A 20,874-nucleotide genomic window follows, 5' to 3' on the forward strand; every position below is an offset into this window, starting at 1 on the left:
GAATACACAACCTTCTAACTCAGAGCTTGGAATGTTATACTGAGAAACCCCGAGAACACTTGGCTCTGGTTGACCTCTAAACAGATATGACTGTAGAAAGGACCTGGAATCTTCCTGTGCTGTAGAGAACAAGTGACATCACCAGTGACCTTTTAAACCAGTGCTCGACTCTTGTTTTAGGTCACAAATTGTTAACCAGCAGGGAGAAGATTTTATTGAAGGATAAATCGTCTTGGTTGTTGTTGGAAACTAAATTATAAATTGGCTAAAAAGAGATTGAGAAGCAGGAACTCTCTTCTGATTCTCTCCCCTAAGGCGTGGCAGTCAACATGAATTGAGAAAGATTTGCCGGAAACTTGAATTAATAGGTTCAATATTCAAGGGAAATCAATAATTTCACAATGATTTTAAATCAGCTGCTAAATTTCTTATGATAATGTAATGTAAAGCTGTCTTGAATGCACTTTTAATTTAAACTAATTATGACATGCCCAAGGTTAGAGGTCACATGTACCAGACTGTGACCCTTTGATTAAAAATGAATTCAGTTCAACAGAGAACAAGGTCTGGTCAATTTGATTAGATTAGATTAGATTTCTTACAGTGTGGAAACAGGCCCTTCGGCCCAATAAGTCCACACCGCCCGCCGAAGTGCAACCCACCCATACCCCTACATTTACCCCTTATCTAACACTACGGGCAATTTAGCATGGCCAATTCACCTGACCTGCACATCTTTGGACAGTGGGAGGAAACCGGAGCACCCGGAGGAAACCCACGCAGACACGGGGAGAACGTGCAAACTCCACACAGTCAGTCATCTGAGTCGGGAATTGAACCCGGGTCTCTGGTGCTGTGAGGCATCAGTGCTAACCACTGTGCCACCGTGCCGCCCAAATTTGCTGTGAATAAAATGACCTTCAGCCAGATTCTCAGACTGTATTGCAGTATAGTGCCAAGGTGCCCGTTCCCAGATGGAAACTTAGGAACTGTTCCTGCTCCAAGTCTCTCACTCCCACTACATTGATTGAAATCCCAACCTCAACAGCCCTCTGCCATAAATAACTACCTTCTGAGACAAGAAATTCATGCCCATCTCAGTTTTAAATCTGTGACCCCGAATTCTGAGATTATGCCCTCAGGTCCTATACTCTTCCACAAATGGAGAAAGGCTTTTCACATCTACCCTGCCAAGTCCTGTCAGAGTCTTGTCTGCTTCAATAAAGTCTCATTTTTCCATATTCAGACAAGTACATAGTCAACGTCTCCACAGAAGACAGTCCCTCCAGAAAGGTACCAGCCCAGTGAACCTTCTCGGGATCATCTCCAATGTTGTAATATCTTCCCTTAACTAAGGTGAGTGTTCATAGTTTTCCAGCTGTGGTCTGATTAGTGCCCTGAAAACATTAGCAAAACCTTCCTACTGTGTTACTCCATTGCCTTTGAAATAAAGGCCAACATTCCATTGCCTTTTCTATTACCTGCTGAACTTGGAATTGCAGGATTTTGTGATTCATGGACAAGGACTTGCCAATGTGTTGTAGCTTTCTGCAGTCATTCTCCATTCAAACACATGCCAGCTTCTCTTTTTTTTCCTGCCAAAGTGCATAACCTCCCATTTCCCTTTCAGTCCAAAGTAACAGATAATACTCGAGTGCAGCATTGAGAGGGGGACTGGCTTTCAGGTGAAACAATAAACCAAAGGCTCAACTCAGTTCTCAGCTCAATAGGAGATTTTACAATCATATATCAAAGGAGGAGCAGGGCAGATCTCCCTGGTCAATAGTTATTTCCTGAACATCAATGAAACAGATGATCAAATCTTTATCTCATTGCTCCTTGTGTTACAACAATCAGCAGCCATACTTCCTGGATTATAAAGGGATGAAACTTTAAAATGAATTATGTTTGGTTAAAACGCACTAGCATTTTCCAAGCTCATCAAAGGCACAAGTTGTTTTTTTTCAAAGTTCTGTGAAGTTTTACAGAACGTCAATGCTTGTCCACAGAGACGAAGGCCAGTTGACTTCCCATCTTACCTGTGATCACTGCCTCTGTACTGACTGGGACGAGGCTGACAGTGTGGACAGTGCTGGGGCTCCCAATGCTGTAGTAGCTCAGACTGCAGCCCCTCAGAGCACTCACACTCCCAAGAGGGGCCCAGGAGATCACAGCACTGGTGGTGGAGATGGAGGTCAAACTCAGAGATTCTGGAATCATTTCCAAAAAGAGAAAAAAAATTATTCACAACATGGAAAATATTAAGTATAATCATAGCGGAAAAGGCAATTTGTGCTTATGGTGGAAAAGAAATTGTTGTTTCTAAGATTACACTTTAATGAAAATGAAAATGAAAACTCCCTTTCATTCATCCCTTTCTATCGGGTTTGAGCTCACTGCTAATCAAAGATCACTTCATATAGTCATAGAGCATGGAAACTGACCCTTCGATCCAAACCAGTCCATGCCAATCATGATCCCAAACTAAACTAGTTCCACCTGTCTGAGCTTAGCCTATATCTGTCCAAACGTGTCTTATTCATGTAGTTATCTAAATGTGCTTTAAAAGAACCAAAAATGAATTAAAATAAAAATCTTAGAGTACTGAAAGATAATAACTGTAAGAAATTGAGAAGCAAAACTGGAATAAACCCAAATCTCAGGAGATGCTGCAAGATCCATGCTACTCTCAGTTCACCATTAACCTTACATATTATTATTCAGATACTGAATTTACAAAGATAAAATTCACCCTTACAGGTCCAGTCTGACCTCCCATTCTAAAGGTGATCTGTGAATCAACAGGGTTCACTAAAGAATGGTTTGGAGATGCCGGTGTTGGAAGGGATGTACAAAGTTAAAATTCACACAACACCAGGTTATAGTCCAACAGGTTTATTTGGAAGCCTAGCTTTAAGAGCGCTGCTCCTTCATCGGGTGGTTCAACCAGCTAATGAAGGAGCAGCCCTCTGAAAGCGAGTGCTTCCAAATAAAACCTGGTACACCCTTACAAATCCAGTCTGACCCTCCCATTCCAAAGTGATCTCTGAATCAAAAGGTTCACTAAAGAATGGTTTGGAGATGTTGGTGTTGGACTGGGGTGTACCACGTTAAAAATCACACAACACCAGATTATAGTCCAACAGGCTTATTTGGGAGCACGAGCTTTCAGAGCGCTGCTCCATCATCAGGTGGTTCAACCACCTTACAATACAGCGACTGTTAACCCATCTGTTGCTGACAAGGGTTACAGACCCACAGTTTTGACAGTCTGACTCCAGCACAGTCAGAAAATAAATCAGAGGATGAGGAACATTGCGTGAAGAGCTGCCTTCAGCTCATCCCACTGACAGCTGGATCCTCTTCAGCCTGACCAGTGTAGCTGGGTTCAGAGCTTGCCTGGGGCTGTTCAGCAGCTCAGTCACCATTCACTGGAAAATAAGCTGCAGCACATTGCCCACTGCACCTCTCCCCTTCCTGAAGGTCACAGGTGAAAACTGGCTCTGCCTTGCTGTGGTTCAGTCAAAGCTGCAGCTGGGCTGAACATTGATAAAATCCAGTCTTCAAAGCTCCCGCTGATGCATTACTCACAAACATCTCTTTGTGCAGCTACATTGAGTTCACCCTTGAACAGCCTAATGCTAATTTCGAGCTGATCGTCCCTTGTTCGAGATCATCCCTCATCTCTTAGCCTCAAAGGAACATCTTTCCCTGGATCCAGTTTCCTCTGCTCAAACCAACTTTATGCAATCTCTGCTCATAATTCACTCCTCTGAAGCCTGGGATCATTCAGGTGAATGTGTTTTTCAAAGGCTATTTAAACTTCCAAAGATGTATTGCCAAAACTGAACAGTGTACACTGGACATACTCTGATTGCAGTTTTAGATAAATATAATATCCCTTCTTTCCTTTTGTTTTCCCTTCATCTTTGAAATGAAGGTTACTATTTATATTTGATATTCTTGAGGCTGTAATTTCTGTACCCGGATAACCCAACTCTCTGTACCCCTCCTCAGTTCCTAGTTTTGCACCAATAACGTTTGTTAACTAACGAAGTGTAACTCCCTTTATGATATGACTCGTTATCAGTGGTTGTGCCCCACCAAGCCATTTATTGCCTTGAGAAAGGTTTGTTTCCCTGTCCTGTAATGGAAAACATTCAGAGCTCAACTTGACACCCTTCCATTCTGCAACCTACAAATGCCTCTTAACCCAAAGCGTAAGAGAAGCTGTCAGTCAAGTCAGCAGGAGGGAGGTGTCTGATTTGTCTTCACGTTTTCTTGATGCTTTCCTCAGTCTGTAGTTTACCAACAGATTGTCCCAATTCTGAAGTTACGAGAGGTAAGTGTACATCCCAGGTTACAGGGCTTCTTGGAAATGCAGCTTCCTGGGATCTTCTAGCTCACAAATCATGTTCCACATAGTTCTCCTTCTTAATTATCCTGGATCAGCTCTGTTTCTAAGATCATTTCCCCAAACCTCGTGCTGAGGATTAGAATTGGTATAAAAAACACTGCTTTATCGAAGAGGGATCCTGCATCACTATGACCTTGTGTGGCAATAATGAGAATTGTTTTCTCTTAATCATTTGCAAAGGTCATCAGTTTCATTTCCTGTCATCTCGTTCCGCAATCAACAATCCAAGCCTCAATATCCCCAAATGAAGTACGGAGGGGCCTTCACGTCAAAGATTTGCGGGACGTTTTCTTCAGTTCCAGAATTCACGTCTCAGCTAATGGTTGAAACAGCATAGACAAGACATCCTTGTGCTTGGTCTCTGATGTTGCTCTTATAAAGCAAACAGAGGACCGCTTTGCACTTGCCTCAATTAACCAGTAGCCCTGAAGACAACTGTCACTGATCTAAATTGTACCATCCCTCACCATTCGGCTTTGAATCAAGTCGTTTCCAAATACTGGCTTAAATTATGACGACTTGTTCGAGAACACACGACTGGTCTTTGTGGAACAAGGAACAAAAGAAGAGAATTGAAAATGCTCACCAGAGTAGGTCCTGAAGGTAAAAGGCTGAGTGGTCACCAGGCCATCAGAGGAGGTGTTTACCTGGATCACAGTGGTACACAGTGATAGGGAGCCCAGACCTGGAATTTCAGTCACATTAGTCACCATGACTACATTCAAAATGTCCAAAAAATAACTTCCATTAATACCCCTCTGAGTTTCTCATGTACCTCATTATTAAATGTGTTGCAGTGAAGAATGAATCTACATAGACTTGGAATGTTCAATGTTCCACTCTTTCTCTCTGCTCTCCTGGCCAGATTACACCTTCTCAAATCTGAGTCGATCATAAATTCTACTGTCCACATTGAAACACTCAGCAAATCCCATTCACACATCATCCCTGTGCTGACTGATCAATCAAAATCCCTATCCAGCAACAATTCTGTTTTAAAATGCTTGACATTGTTTTTCAATCTCTCCTTGGCCTTGCCCCTTCTGTATCTCAATCCCTTCCTCCAGCCCACAACTCTCTGAGATATCGCTGCTCCTCTGAATCTGGTCAATTGAGCACTCTCAATATTAATTGCCCAATCAGTGGGAACAAAGTGCCTTCAGCTGTGCAGAGCTCAGCACGGAACACGATCACTGAAACCATTGAAGAGAGATTGAACTACCTACCGGTAAAAACTAAACTGGTGGTGTTTCCAGGTTGGTGAGTTTGTAGCTGGATGATCCCGTTGGTGTGGTTTGTGCAGTTTGTGTTCACTAGGTAGTTGAGAATCTCAGTCCCGGGTATTGGGACGACTGTCCATCTCAATGTGACATTGGATCCTGTGACACTGGCTGTTATAGTTTGCACCATGTTCCTGAGGTCTAGGGAAGGAGTGGAGAGGTGGCAATGAATACATTAGGTAGATGGCAAAGCATGAGCTTGCACAGCTAGAAGCGACATTGACCATGAATGATTAATGTAGAACTGTAGAATAATTAGACCTGATGATTATTTATAGCATTGTAAGAGAAGCTGCTTCCAGAACAATCAGTGTCTCCTTTTATAAAGATTTCCAACACTAATAATAAAATTAACAGTCACCATATGTCTGTTAGCAATCTGAAGATCTGCATATCTATGAAATGTAACATTTTCGTGATATATTGAACAAGTAGACATTTAAAGATTGCAGGATTGTGTTGGGTCCCTAGAGTGACAGGAATCTTTCTAGACTGATCTTGTATAATAAGTTCTGAGAGATAGACTCAAGCATCTTGTGCTATTTACATAATGTTGACAAAACCATGAGTAGGCAGTTCAGTGACAGTGAGTAGTCAATTTTTCAAGTGGACTTGAACCCTTGACCTCCTGATTCAGAGCTCAATGACCTAGTGATTGAGCCAAGCTCCCACACCAGGATCCAGGCTCCATGTAAACTCCAGGGTTCAGCTGCAGCTCCATCAGGCTCCAAACACAAACCGGGACAGTATAAAAACTGGCTTCAGTGGAGAGAAATGCATGTGGTGGGATTGCCTTACCGTAACACCTGGGACCTGATCTCCTCCAGCCTGGTTTGCAGCTACATATCAGGGACTCGGCGCTGTCTCTGTGACAAACTGCATTGACGTCACAACTCAGGTTCAGGCACAGACGGGGCACTGCAAAACCAAGGGCACACCGGAATACTAATGTGTTCACACAGTGCAAGGAATGGCCAGGCACTGAATCTGGGCAAGACTTCCCCTGCCCCCTCCCATTACAAACACAAATTCATTTAAGGAAGACTTCACACCATCAAAATCTACAAAGGGGCCAATCCTGACATTTAGCCAACGAGTAAAAACAGAGCATCATTTCAGCAACATATTATACATGACTCTTCTTTTGCCTACAATAGAAATTGGAAGTTATGTACAATATACAGTCATTAAAAAAAATCAATCAGGTGACGTAAGCTGCCGTGTAACATGAGTGTGTGATTAATGAAATACAACACAAACACAGAAGACTGGCTCCTTACCCCTGTGCTTTTCAGGAACACAATGTCTTACCCATTGACATGGGAATGCAGTGTTGATATTCCAGAAATATCACACTGCCTACATTTCCAGCAAAGAGAGGGGGAGAACTTCCCAAACACTTTCACTGCATTCCCTCACTGAATCATTGATTGTCCGGCACAGGAGGGAACAACTCGGTCCATTACATCATTTGTTTGTCTAATCCTGAGGTATTCTGGGTCTGTCCCTCAAGTGTTCACTCAACATTCAGGGGACAATATTTGACTGATAATTATGTGCAATGTTCTTGATATGGCATGCAAATATGATGGAGAAATTGGAACTAAATTATAAAATAAGACAACACAAAGCCCCAATTCTTTGCTAAGAGTTGGACAGGGATCAATGACATGAGAGAAGAATTAAACAAAACTCACCCATTTCATAGTAAATTTTGAACCTTGTGTTCGGCACATTGGGGCCAGAGTGGAAATGGACCCAGGAGTCTGTGCAATCAGAGAGGTGAAAGGTCGTGATGTTCAAGTTTTTCTGGGTCAGTGTGAACTGTTTCTGTCGATCGGGATCTGTTCCACATCCAAAGGAGATGTAATCCTCCAGGGACACCACAGAGAGTGACTCCACCCGGAATCGGATTCCTGTGTGGAACAACAATACAGAGACTCTTTAGATTAGATTCCCTATTGTGTGGAAACAGGCCCTTCAGCCCAACCAGTCCACACCGACCCTCCAAAGAGTAACCCAGCCAGACCCATTTCTCCTTTGATTAATGTACCTAACATTGTGGGCAATTTAGCATGGCCAATTCACCTAACCTGCACATTTTTGGACTTTGGGAGGAAACTAGAGCACCCGGAAGAAACTCACGCAGACACATGGAGAATGTGCAAACTCCACACAGACTGCTGGAATCGAACCTGGGACCCTGATGCTGTGAGGCAGCAGTGCTAACCACTGAGCCACCGTGCCACCCTTGAGCCACCGTTAGTGGAGCCACATTTCTGTGCAGAGACCGTGGTGTCCACCTCTTCACAGTTGGGCAAGAACATTGTGCACACTCGTGATCCCCTCCCACTGCTGCAAACATATTTGGTTCAGTATTAGCTATTATACCTCCCAGTCAGAAGGCAGTGGATTCCCATTCCATTCAGGAACAACCAATAATCTAGAGTGCAGGGTGGTGAAGGTGATAATGGGGAGGTTTGAGCTTTGCAAAATCACCTCGTCATGTGTAATTAATCACAGTGATTGCAAAGTGATGATCAAAGCTCTGTCTCTTGTGGATCTATCTGCCCCAAACTGACAGGAACTGCAGCCATGTTCCCATCATGTGAATACTCTCACATTGGCTGAGATAACACCAAGAGCCCAGCAACCTAGAGTGAAGGTGAGGACTATGGCGAACCTCAACATTGCCTCAGGTTTCACTGACACTGGGCAGTGTCACTCCCGAGATATGGTGTCAGCGTGAGGCACGTAGAATGAGAGGTTGTATTTTTGGGCTAAAAGCTAACTGTCTGAGAACAGAGATGAAGAGGAAATACTTCTCCTGGAGGGTTGGGAATCTGTGGGATTCACTACCCCAGAGTGCAGTGGGTGCTGGGACACAGAATAAATTTAAGACAGAGATAGATAGATTCTTATTAGACTTTTGTTAGTAAGCGACTAAAGGATTATGGAGAGTGGACAGCAAAGTAGACTTGAGACGAGATGTGATGAGCCATGGTTGTATATTCAATGGAAGAGCAAGCTCAAGGGGCCTACTCCGAGTTCCTATATTCTTATGCCTATTCAAAGCAAGGAAAAACAGGGAATGGATAGAGCAGTTTCTGAAGAAGAGGAGAATTGTGGGTTGCTACTGCCATTAATCATTCACATCTCAGATAGGGCACTGAGGGGCTGCAGTACAGTGTTAAATGTTCAGAGGTCCCAGAGTAGCATTCATGTGGGACTGACAACCTCAGGCTGGAGAGAGAACCAGCTCACACAGTCACTCCCGAGGGTCTACTCTCTGATCAGTGAATGGTGCAGCAGCTCAATGTATCTTCTCTCACCTTTAGGAATGAAGTTGCCATTTACCTCTGTACTGTCGAGTGGCGTTAGACAACTGGGCCATGTTGAAGAACCAGTACATGTCTGCGCTGTTCTGGTACAGACTCGGGAAGTTATTGGACGTGATAAAGCCTGATACACAGGGGCAGGGATGCCCTGATACAGCCGGCTGGTTCGCTGTTCCCGGGATAATTTCTGGTGGGCAAAAACAACCTAGAAACAGAGAAGGAAAACATGAAGTAGCTTAGACAAGTTTGGCTCTTTGTTAATGTCATAGTTGTTCTCTCTGATATTTTACAATCCAGTAATTCAGTGACTCCCCAGCAGCTGCATAACAAACACACACAAGAAATCGAAATGTAGACTGCAGTACACCTGGTTTAATCCATAAAACCAACACTTCTCAAACCTCACAGTTCCCTAAACATGATGTGTGGGTGATGCAGGAAACCCTCCTGTCATTTTGCTCAGGAATGTTTACAGCTGCTTCGTGTGACTGGAAAATTTCTAAATCTTTTACTCGGGATACCCAGCTTTATGTCAATATTTTGTGCCCCTCTTCGGGATCCTGTTCTGGAGGGACATTGTGCTGTATGCATGTACAGCCAGGCTGACATTGTGTGTTTGCTTGGGTTTGCCTTTTCAGTCAGATACTGAGCATGATGTTCAATGCTCTGTGGAGGATGCTGTCAAAGGCATTTCACCCAGGAAATGATACTCTCGACGGTGAACATATGGGATGCTCTGAAAAACAAATTTCTTTTTATACGAGTCACAAAGAGGGAACTTGGAAATACAAATGCATGGTCCTTATTGGTCCAAGATCAAGCCAAACACACATTAAGTCAGAGAGAGCAATGCAGAGAAGGAAACAAAATGTTTCCATTGTTACTGATGCAGTCTCAAAACGTTTGTTCCACTTTCTGATTTGCTTAAAATTCATGCGTGTGTGAGAGTGAGAGAGTGAGAAAATCTCCAAATGTTGAACATTTCTCTGTTGAATGCGTTTATGGAGGCCACAAATGCTTCACAGAAAAGGCATCATCTTTGTTCATTATTTAAATCCCCCACTGGATGGGGTGTGAATGGCAGGGAACACATTTATTGTCCATCCCTCACTGCCCAGAGGACAGTTAAGAGCCAACCACATTGATGTGGGTCTGGAGTCACATATCATCAAGACGAGGGAAAGGATGGCAGTTTCCTTCCCTCAGGGACATTAATGGACCAGATTGTTTTTTTCCTGACATTTCTTGCTTTCATTCTTGGGATGTGGGCACCACTCAGCAAGGCTAACACTTATTGTGCATCTTGAGCTGTTCTGAAAAGATTGTGGTGGTCAATTTTCTTGATAACGGTTTCAATACCGCAAGGTAGATAGTTAGGCCATTTCAGAGTCAACATCACTGATGTAGGACTGGAGTCACATATGGATGTGTTGAACTAAGGAATATCTGTTGATTCTCTACAGGACAGGACTGAACTGGTTGAGATTTTAACCAACTGGTTTTTGTTTAATTCCCCGCTTCCCAGTGTGGAGTTTGCACGTTCTCCCCGTGTCTGCGTGGGTTTCCTCCGGGTGCTCCGGTTTCCTCCCACAGTCCAAAGATGTGCAGGTCAGGTGAATTGGCCATGCTAAATTGCCCGTAGTGTTGGGTAAGGGGTAAATGTAGGGGTATGGGTGTGTTACGCTTCGGCGGGTCGGTGTGGACTTGTTGGGCCGAAGGGCCTGTTTCCACACTGTAAAGTAATCTAATCTAATCTTCTTCAGGTAACTATAAAGAGAATAAAAATCCTCAAATGGCTCTGGTAGGAATGAACACTCATTCTGTGATTTACTTGTGAACATCTTGCCCATGGCTCCTCCTGAGTTCGGAGACTAACTTGCTCATTTTCATTAGTCTGCCACTCAGTGACTATTGATCTCTATCTTTCCAACAGAGCCATCAGCATCACCTGACTAGACAGCAATAAAGGAGATCTAATGGAGTGAATGATCACACAGAATCTACTGGATTCCCTTTCCTGCCAGGCAGTAAAGGTGGATATCTAGCCCAGTGAACCCTCATATTGTGTGGTCAGTCCATCAGTGAGAGAGGAGGCTGGGACCTGTATCCTGCTGCTTACCTTCACAATGTGTCCCATTCCCTCTGTAATAGGGGTTGCACTCACAGCTGTAGGAGCCTTCCGAGTTCAGGCACTCTGCGTTTGGGTCACATTGATTCATAGCTGGATCCGCACACTCATTAACATCTGCAAGCAACATTAAAAAATAAACACCAGTGAATCAGAGAGGGAGAGTGAGTGAAGAGGTGTGAGCACCTACAGTCTATGGTTGTCAGCTCATACAACGACATGGCTTTGCCGGGCTATAATTGAACACATTATGCAGCCAACAACAAGATTCGTTCTTGTTCCTGAGCCATGGCTTTTTGTAGAATCTACAATAAAAACCAGAACACACAACAAACCTTGGCCTCTCCGTTACATCGATTAACTCCATCCACATATCCTTTTGTTCCTTGCTAAAAATCACGCAACACGAGGTTATCGTCCAACAGATGTATTTGGAAGCACTAGCTTTTGGAGCGTCGCTCCTTCATCAGGTGGTTGTGGAGTATAAGATTGTAAGACACAGAATTTATAGCAAAAGTTTACAGTGTGATGTAACTCAAATGATATATGGAAAAAGGCCTGGATGATTTGTTGAGTCTCTCAAATTTTAGAATGACCATGTTGGTTTCAGTTCTTTCATGTGTAAATCCCAGGACTCTTTTTAAAGTTACATTCTCAAGTGAACTTTAATAATAAGTGCCATGTCAGCTCAGAGAATGTGCTGAAGGTGTGAGGTTAAAGTCTGTCTGTGCCTCAATGTTCAGACTGATTCTATTTCTAAAAAAGGGGATTTGCAGAATCTTACATGGATTCATGCAGTTTTTGAGCAAAATAAAATGTAATTCTGCAAGTACAAATTCACCCAACAAACTTATGTGCGTGTGTGTATATATGCATGAATGTGTGTCGGTGTAAAGGGGTATAAATCTGTGAGATGGTGCACGTTTGGGTGTGTGTAAGAGAGAGAGCTTGTGTGTGAGAGAGGGTCAGTGTGTGTGTATGGGTCTGTAAGAGAGTGTATGTGTCTCCTGCGTGCGTGTGTGAGAGAGACTGGGTAGTGCATTGAGGTCACCTGTCGTGCGACAGGAGTGGAAGGTCCCGGTTCCTGACTGTCTCATTTCTCGGATTGCTTCTTAAAGAGAAACAAATTAACATAAGGAACATAAGGCAAGTTAAAAGAGTTGACTAAGTTTGTCAAAGCGTGTTGTGGGGAGAATTGTCCAAATCATTCATTTAGAACACGAAGAGTATTAACCTAATACTGAGCCCTGTAAAACCCCACCAGCAACAGGCTCACAGTTACAAAAGAACATCTAACATTTTTGTTCAAAAACCCAGCTGGAGACAGTGACATTTTGAATATTTGGACTGCTTCCATCAGGTTATAATGGAGAATCATATCATTGCCCCTTGAAAAGACTCAACTGGATAGAGCAGTGTGTCCTTAAAACCAGGAATGGTATCAGTGTTTGCTTGAACTATCTTCTGAGATCTTGTAATTTCCTTAACAATTGATCAAAAAGAAACGCAAACCTGGATGATATATCCATGAAAAGATTGTCAAATTACCTGTACAATGCCTCCCATCTCCAGTGTAACCAGCCTCACACACACATTGGAAAGAGCCGGGGCTGTTGAAACAGGAGACCGAGCTGTGACAGTCGTGGCTTCCACTTTCACATTCATTCACATCTGAGGGTTAGGAAGGAAGGAAGAGTTATTGGAAGCTGCTAACATTTGTAATCCTTAGGATTTTTATTTCCACCAAGATGAAGGCGTGAACTACTTTCCTCTTGCACAACAAACCTGTGAGGGATTACGAGAATAGAGGAGTGTAAAATCACAGAGTGTCCTCTTCAGACAGACAGCGCACCTGCTCTGGCAGATACAAATGGGTAGGTTATGGCAGGGGTTTCTGCAGGTAAGTCAAGAGAGACACAGCAGAAATTCATCCCAAGGAAGAAGAAACATATTCAGGGGAGGATGAGGCAACCATAACTGACAAGGGAAGTCAGGGACAGCATAAATGCAAAAGCATAGAAAGTGAAGATGATCAGTGGAAAGCCAGATGATTAGGATGCCTTTAAAAACCAGCAGAGGATAACAAATTAAGCATAAGATTAGAGAAGATGAAAGAGGAGGTCAAGGTCGTGAATAATATAAAAGAAGATGACAAGAGGCTTTCTTTGTTAGATATTTAATAGAAAGGGAAGAGTGGACATTTGGAAGACTGGAAAATGAGGCTGAAGGAGTCGTAACTCAGTCCCTGTAACTCAAAGGGTTCACGCAGTGAACAGTTATGTCTCACAAATCAAGGAGCTTCTGGATATAATCCCCATTCCAGACTGGAAGAGATTCCCAGAGATTGAGGATAAAATTAAAGGGTAATACCTAAAGAATTAACCAGGACAGAATAAAGATGGAAAAGGGAGTATCCATAATTGGGAAGGTTCATTATCATTTACCTGTACAACTCCTCCCATCTCCAGTGTAACCAGCCTCACACACACATTGGAAAGAGCCGGGGCTGTTGAAACAGGAGGCCGAGCTGTGACAGTCGTGGCTTCCACTTTCACATTCATTCACATCTGAGGATCAAACAACAGAAGAATTCATGGTTTCAAACAAAGCTTTGTCAATCAGAAACGTTCTGCTGTTGCACACTCAGATTCAGGATGGAAAAACCTGTCAATTGGAGAATAATCTTTTATGAAACAGGCACAAGTAAATCAAAAGTGATCCCTATTCTGACAGCTGTGGCCCTGCCATTTTGTGGGTTGGTGCATTGAAATTGCGGGTTATTATTGTTGTATCTTCACTCTTCCCTTACAGAGAATTGTGCACTGTAATAGAATGGTGTACAGGCTGATTGATAGTCTGTCAGGTCATCATGGGAATGATCCCCTCAGATCATTTTGTAGCTCTTGCTGCAACAATTCTACTGCATTCCATCACATTTGTGATTAAGTTCAATCACACCCATGGATGGGAATGCAGGAACTGGGAAAGGGTGGGATTTAAATTTCCACTCCTACTCCTCAGTTCAACACTTGGCAAACATGTCACTTCCGTATTTCTTATGTCCAGTGAGTCGCATTCAATATCGTAGCTTCAACAACAAATGGCAATCAGATGTTTTATTTTGAGGGAATCCTGGACTTCTGCTAGACTTCCTAATTATTCCTTCATTATTCTAGAACTAGCAACATGTCCAAGTCTCCAGTCTGCTATGGAAGCAGTGTGTTCAGGTCATTCCCCACTGGGTTCACTGATCCCCATCACACACCTGTACAGACAGATCCATTCCAGGTGTAGCCAGTCCCACAGGAGCATCTGAAGCTTCCGTCCTGCTGGATACAGGAGGCATTGGCTCCACACGGATTGCTCAGGCACACGTCAATCACTGCAGCTCAAAACAAAAATGTGAAGTTTTGGGAAAATCAAATTGCATGTTGAAGAACAGCCTCAAATTCTCCCCTGCAAAGTTCATTATTTTTCTTCTCCTTCTCTGTGGAAAGTCACAGTTTGAGAAAGAGGTCCTGGATAGGAAGAGCTAGATTCAATGAGTCTGAAACAACTAGATATGGATATAACAGAGTAGGCTTTTCGCAACTATTGTTTATCACAGTGGGGACAGAAACATTGGGACCTTAATTGCCAAAGGTGAATAACCATAACAGTTTTGGTTGCATATTAATTTATTGCTCAGTTTCCCTGACTTCAGGACAAACATAAGTTTTTATTTGGTATCATGAATAATGGCTGAAGCGATTGCACAACCATCAGGGTTTATGGAAAATTCTTTATTCCCGAACATTTTAGAATGATCACGAAGATCTACTCAATAACTCAGATGATACGAGTTGATAACAGTTACATGAGAGAAATTACGAGACCCTCAACTAGATTCGAAGAAACTTCCACCAATTGGGAATTCAAATGAATGTGAGTAGGGGATTAGCGACATTTACTGTGCTACTGTTTCAGTATGAGGTACCTGTGCAATTCCTCCCATCTCCAGTGTAGCCAGCCTCACACACACATTGGAAAGAGCCGGGGCTGTTGAAACAGGAGGCTGAGCTGTGACAGTCGTGGCTTCCACCTTCACATTCATTCACATCTGGAGATTAAAAGAAAGGAAGGTTCCATTGTTGCATGTCTAGTTTTGTGAATCCGAAACTTTCTACAGATACAGCATCAGATTTAAGCTTGGCCGTGTGACTCATGTGAGAAAAATCCTCTACAGAGACTCTGGAAAGAATCTTACCTATTCCCTCCATCTGTATATAAACCTCTGCTGTCACTATATATCTTCTTCAACAGTTGTTTCACGACTAAACTCCCTATTATCAGCAAACCTCAATATTTTACACTCAATCGCCTCGGTTAGGTCGTGAAGATAGATTGTAAGTATGTCCAGATAATAATCCCTGCTCGGAGCACATATTGCAATAAACAGAAGCAGGAGAGTAAGTGGTGTTGTGGTGTTAATGGAACACCAGTTACCTGTACAGTTCCTCCCATCCCCAGTGTAACCAGCCTCACACACACATTGGAAAGAGCCGGGGCTGTTGAAACAGGAGGCCGAGCTGTGACAGTCGTGGCTTCCACTTTCACATTCATTCACATCTGAGGGTTAGGAAGGAAGGAAATGTTATTGGAAGCTGCTAACATTTGTAACCCTGAAGATTTTTATTTCCACCAAGATGAAGGCATGAACTACTTTCCTCTTGCACAACAAACCTGTGAGGGATTACAAGAATAAAGGAGTGTAAAATCACAGAGTGTCCTCTTCAGACAGACAGCGCACCTGCTCTGGCAGATACAAATGAGTAGGTTATGGCAGGAGATTCTGTGGGTAACTCAAGAGAGACACAGCAGAACTTCATCCCAAGGAAGAAGAAACATATCCAGGGGAGGATGAGGCAACCATAACTGACAAGGGAAGTCAGGGACAGCATAAAAGAATATAAAGTGAAGATAATCAGTGGAAAGCCAGATGATTGGATTGGCTTTAAAATCCAGCAGAGGATAACTAATAAAGTAATAAGGTTAGAGAAGCTGAACGAGGTGGTCAAGGTAGTGAATAATATAAAAGAAGATGACAAGAGGTTTTCTTTGTTAGATACTTAATAGAGAGGGAAGAGTGGACATTTGGAACACTGGAAAATGAGGCTGAAAGAGTCGTAACTCAGTCTCTGTAACTCAATGGGTTCAGTCAGTGAACAGTAATGTCTCATAGATCAAAGTGCTTCTGGATATGATCCCCATTCCAGACTGGAAGAGATTTCCAGAGATTGAGGATAAAATTAAAGGGTAATACCTAAAGAATTAACCAGGACATAATGAAGATGGAAACGGGAATAGGAAGGTTCATTATCATTTACCTGTACAGTTCCTCCCATCTCCAGTGTAACCAGCCTCACACACACATTGGAAAGAGCCGGGGCTGTTGAAACAGGAGGCCGAGCTGTGACAGTCGTGGCTTCCACTTTCACATTCGTTCACATCTGGGGATTAGAAAAGGAAGAATTCACTGGAGGTTCCCAGCTTTGTGAATCTGAAACTCGTTAAAGATACAGCCCCAGCTTTAAGCTTGGTCATGTGATGCTTGGGAGAAAACTCCTCCGCAGAAACTGTGCACAGATTCTTGCCCATTCCTTCCATCTGTCTATACCCCTCTGCTGTCTTTTTATAACATCTTCAGCACTTCTTTCATAACTCAACTCCGTATCATCAACAAAATTTAACATTGTGCTGAAGAGTTGGGATGTCATGTTGCAGTTGTACATTACATTGATTTGGCCACTTTGACAAGACTGCATTCAGTTCTGGTCTCCATGCTATAGGAAGGATATTATTAAACTTGAATTGGTGCAGAAAAGATTTACAAGGAGGTTGCCATGCTTGTAGAGTTTGAGCTATAGGAAGAGGCTGAATCGGCTGGCGCTGTTTGCCCTGGAGTCTCAGAGGCTGAGCGGTGAGAAAATGGAGGTTTATAAAATCATGAGGGGTACGGATGAGGTGAATAGTCCATGTCTTTTTCCCAGGGTCGGGGAGTCAAAACAGAGAAGGCATAGGTTTAAGGTGAGAGAAGACATAGAGGGGACCTCAGGGACAACTTTTTCCACGCAGAGTGTGGTGCATGTATGGAATGAGCTGCCGGGGAAGTGGTGGAGACAGGTACAAAACAAAATTTAAAAGCATCTGGATGGGTTCATAAATAGGAAGGATTGAAATAGGTTTGGGCTGAATGTTGGCAAATGGGAACAGATGAATTTAGCATATCTGGTTGGCATGAATGGGTTGGACTGAAGGGTCTGTTTCAGTGCTGTAGAACTCTGTGACCCTACGTGACACTCAATCCCCTCAGTTAAGTCATAGATTGCAAACACATCTAAATAATAATCCCTGCACTAAGCATATTTCGTAACAAACAGAAACAAGAGAGGAAGTGGTGTCATCGTGATAATGCAACACCAGTTACCTGTACAGTTCCTCCCATCTCCAGTGTAACCAGCCTCACACACACACTGGAAAGAGCCGGGGCTGTTGAAACAGGAGGCCGAGCTGTGACAGTCGTGGCTTCCACTTTCACATTCATTCACATCTGGGGGTTAGAAAATTAAGAATTCACTGGAGGTTTCCAGCTTGGTGAATCTGAAACTTGCTATAGAAACAACCTCAGATTTAAGCCTGGTCACATGACATGAGAGAAACATCCTTCACAGAAACACTGGTCAGATTCTTGCCCATTTCTTCCATGTATCGATACCCCTCTGCTATCACCTGATACCTTCTTCAACAGTTATTTCACAACTAAACTCAGTATCATCGACAACATTTAACATTGATTATAGGAGTTGGGAATGTCATGTTGCAGGTGTACAGGACATTAGTTAGGCCACTTTTGGAATATTGCGTTCAATTTTGGTTTCCCTGCACTCGGAAAAATATTATTAAACTTGAAATTGGTACAGAAAAGATTTACAAGGATGTTGTCACGGTTGGAAGGTTTGAGCATGAAAAGTCTTGGGCTATTTTCTCGGCAGTTTCAGAGGCTGAGGGGTGACCTTATGGACATCTATAAAAGGTTGAGGGGCATGGATTGGGTCGTAGAGTCATAGAGATGTACAGCATGGAAACAGATGCTTCAGTCCAACTTGTCCATGCCGACCAGGTATCCTAACCTTATCTAGTCCCAGCATTTGGCCCATATCCTTCTCAACCCTTCCTATTCATGTACCCATCCAGATGTAGTTTAAATGATGTCATTGCACCAGCCTCTACCACTTCCTCTGGCAGCTCATTCCATACACGCACCACCCTCTGCATGAAAAAGTTGCCTCTTAGGTCCCTTTTATATCTTCCCCTCTCACTTTAAACCCACGCTTCTCGTTCTCGACTCCCCCACCCCAGGGAAAAGACTTTGTCTACTTACTCTATCCATGCCCCAGGATAGGGGAGTCAAGAAATAGACAGCATATGTTTAACATGAGAGATGACATAAAAGAGACCTTGGGCAACGTTTTCATGCAGAGGGTGGTGCATGTACACAATGAACTATCAGAGGAAGTGTTGGAGGCGGGTACAAATACAACATTTAAAAGGCATCTGGATGGGTACATCATGAGGAAAGATTTAGAGTGATATAGGCCAAATGCTGGCAAATGGGAATAGATTAATTTAGGATATCTGGTCCACATGGGCAAGTTGGACTGAATGGTCAGATTCCGTGGTGTACAACTCTGTGTCCCTGTGTTACACTCAATTCCCTCAGTCAAGTCATGGTTATGGATTGCAAATATGTCCAGACAATAATCCCTGCACTAAGCACAGATCCTAACAAACAGAAGCAGGAGAGGAAGTGGTGTCATCCAGATAATGCAACACTTGTTACCTGTACAGTTCCTCCCATCTCCAGTGTAGCCAGCCTCACACACACATTGGAAAGAGCCGGGGCTGTTGAAACAGGAGTCCGAGCTGTGACAGTCGTGGCTTCCACTTTCACATTCATTCACATCTGAGGGTTTAGAAAGGAGGAGTTCATTGAAGGATCACAGCTTTGTGAATCTGAAACTTTCTATAAAGACACAGACATAGCCTTCAACCACATGACCCTTATAAGTGATGAACTGATCCCTCTGTTCATTTACTGGGTAAACACCTCGGGTACTAAACCATTAAATGTCCAGGTCAGATTGCCCCCAGTTCCCATTCTCACTCGATACTGAGATCCGTGCGGAGAGTGACTGGGTGTTAGAAGGGCTGGCAGCTCTGATGGATGGTGATGGGAAATCATTGATAATGCCGACTCCTGATTGGTGTCCAATGAATCAAAGTGGAAGGTCATTGTGTGTAAACACAGAGTGAGGACAGAATTCGGCCTGATTGAGGACAGCCATCCCTGTGGTGATGGATGAAAAATTGTCTACGGGGCATTTGTACCACAGGGAGGGGTCAGTCACCGATGTCAGGAAGAGATTAGGTTTGAGAAAGGGAGGAGGCATTTAGAGGCCATTACAGATGATTGATAAAGAGTGACCCCTCCATTCACCCCCCAGTTGTATTTTCCAAATTCTGTTAAACTCTCTTAATCTGGATATTTTGTAGCGAAATGCATCTGATGACATTAGCAATTCTTAATGTTTGAAGGTAAGGACAGTCACTTTTCAGGAAAAACTTTCCCTCAAAAACAAAGTAAATTCCACAACTTGATCAATGAACCCACCCCTCCCCCTTTGGGGATGTAACGCAGTCTCCAGTCTGATATGGAAGCAGTGTGTTCAGTTCATTCCCCACTGGGTTCACTGATCCCCATCACACACCTGTACAGACAGATCCATTCCAGGTGTAGCCAGTCCCACAGGAGCATCTGAAGCTTCCGTCCTGCTGGATACAGGAGGCATTGGCTCCACACGGATTGCTCAGGCACACGTCAATCACTGAAGGTAGAAAACAAATGAGGTGAACACACAGTGTAGCTGCATTGTGCCACTCTCAGTTGTGGGACTCAGATACCAAAAGTATATTTCATAAAGTGCATGAATAACGAGGGCGAGATATAGGTAATTACAGAAGAAAACCAAAACCTTGTGGATTTTAAATATACCATGCAGTTTTCACTCTTTCAGACTGAGATCTACGGAACACTCAGTTGTCTCAGGGCTAATTTAAAATCTCAGAATGGTTACAATTCAGGGATTGGCGCACTTAGCCTGTCCCAGTTCCCAATAAGATTACGTTAGTATTAATGCTTGTCTCATTCCTCTTGTCTGTTCTCTGTAGCCCTGCAATAACGCTCTGTTCTGACGTTTATCCATATACTATTTGGAGGGCACAAATGAATCTACTGCGCACTTTCAGGGAAAGCTTTTCAGATCATGATCACTTCCTGAATAAAAATATTTTTTTCTCATGATTGTCAACATCTCCATCCGATCTCCTCTGAATTTTCTCTTTTCCCCATGGAGAACAGACCTGGCTTCTTCAACTGATCCTTTTAACTGATGTCTTTCATCTTCTGAATAATTCCCATGTATCCTTCTGAACTCTGCCTTGTAAATATGCACTCTCCAGAATTGCAGATTCTGCAATTGCTGCAAACCAGTCTGTGTAATAGGGTCATCATATCTACCTTCCTTTTGTACTCCATGCCTTCTCATATAAAGCCCAGGATCTCATAAGACGTTTTAACCAAATTTGCAACTTGACCACCACATTCAATAATTT

The 20,874-nt window shown here is 43.2% G+C and overlaps 1 protein-coding gene across 1 annotated transcript in view; it reads right to left on the bottom strand.

The window, feature by feature from the left end:
- LOC122546735 (uncharacterized) overlaps positions 1-20,874 on the bottom strand; it is a 110,974-nt gene that overhangs the window by 18,653 nt on the left and 71,447 nt on the right. The window contains exons 33-45 of the mRNA XM_087996934.1: positions 19,971-20,087; positions 19,043-19,165; positions 17,630-17,752; positions 16,530-16,652; positions 13,608-13,730; positions 12,712-12,834; positions 11,155-11,280; positions 9,055-9,240; positions 7,395-7,613; positions 6,496-6,615; positions 5,644-5,838; positions 5,004-5,102; positions 2,040-2,210 (exon numbers count right to left, since the gene is read on the bottom strand). Of these exons, the coding sequence (XP_087853060.1) occupies positions 2,040-2,210; positions 5,004-5,102; positions 5,644-5,838; positions 6,496-6,615; positions 7,395-7,613; positions 9,055-9,240; positions 11,155-11,280; positions 12,712-12,834; positions 13,608-13,730; positions 16,530-16,652; positions 17,630-17,752; positions 19,043-19,165; positions 19,971-20,087 (1,848 nt within the window). The remainder of the gene's footprint in view (positions 1-2,039; positions 2,211-5,003; positions 5,103-5,643; positions 5,839-6,495; positions 6,616-7,394; positions 7,614-9,054; positions 9,241-11,154; positions 11,281-12,711; positions 12,835-13,607; positions 13,731-16,529; positions 16,653-17,629; positions 17,753-19,042; positions 19,166-19,970; positions 20,088-20,874) is intronic.

Source organism: Chiloscyllium plagiosum, unplaced genomic scaffold, assembly GCF_037043375.1.
Source record: "Chiloscyllium plagiosum isolate Xiang-an unplaced genomic scaffold, Cpla_swu_hap1 HiC_scaffold_19, whole genome shotgun sequence".
Lineage (NCBI taxonomy): Eukaryota > Metazoa > Chordata > Chondrichthyes > Orectolobiformes > Hemiscylliidae > Chiloscyllium > Chiloscyllium plagiosum.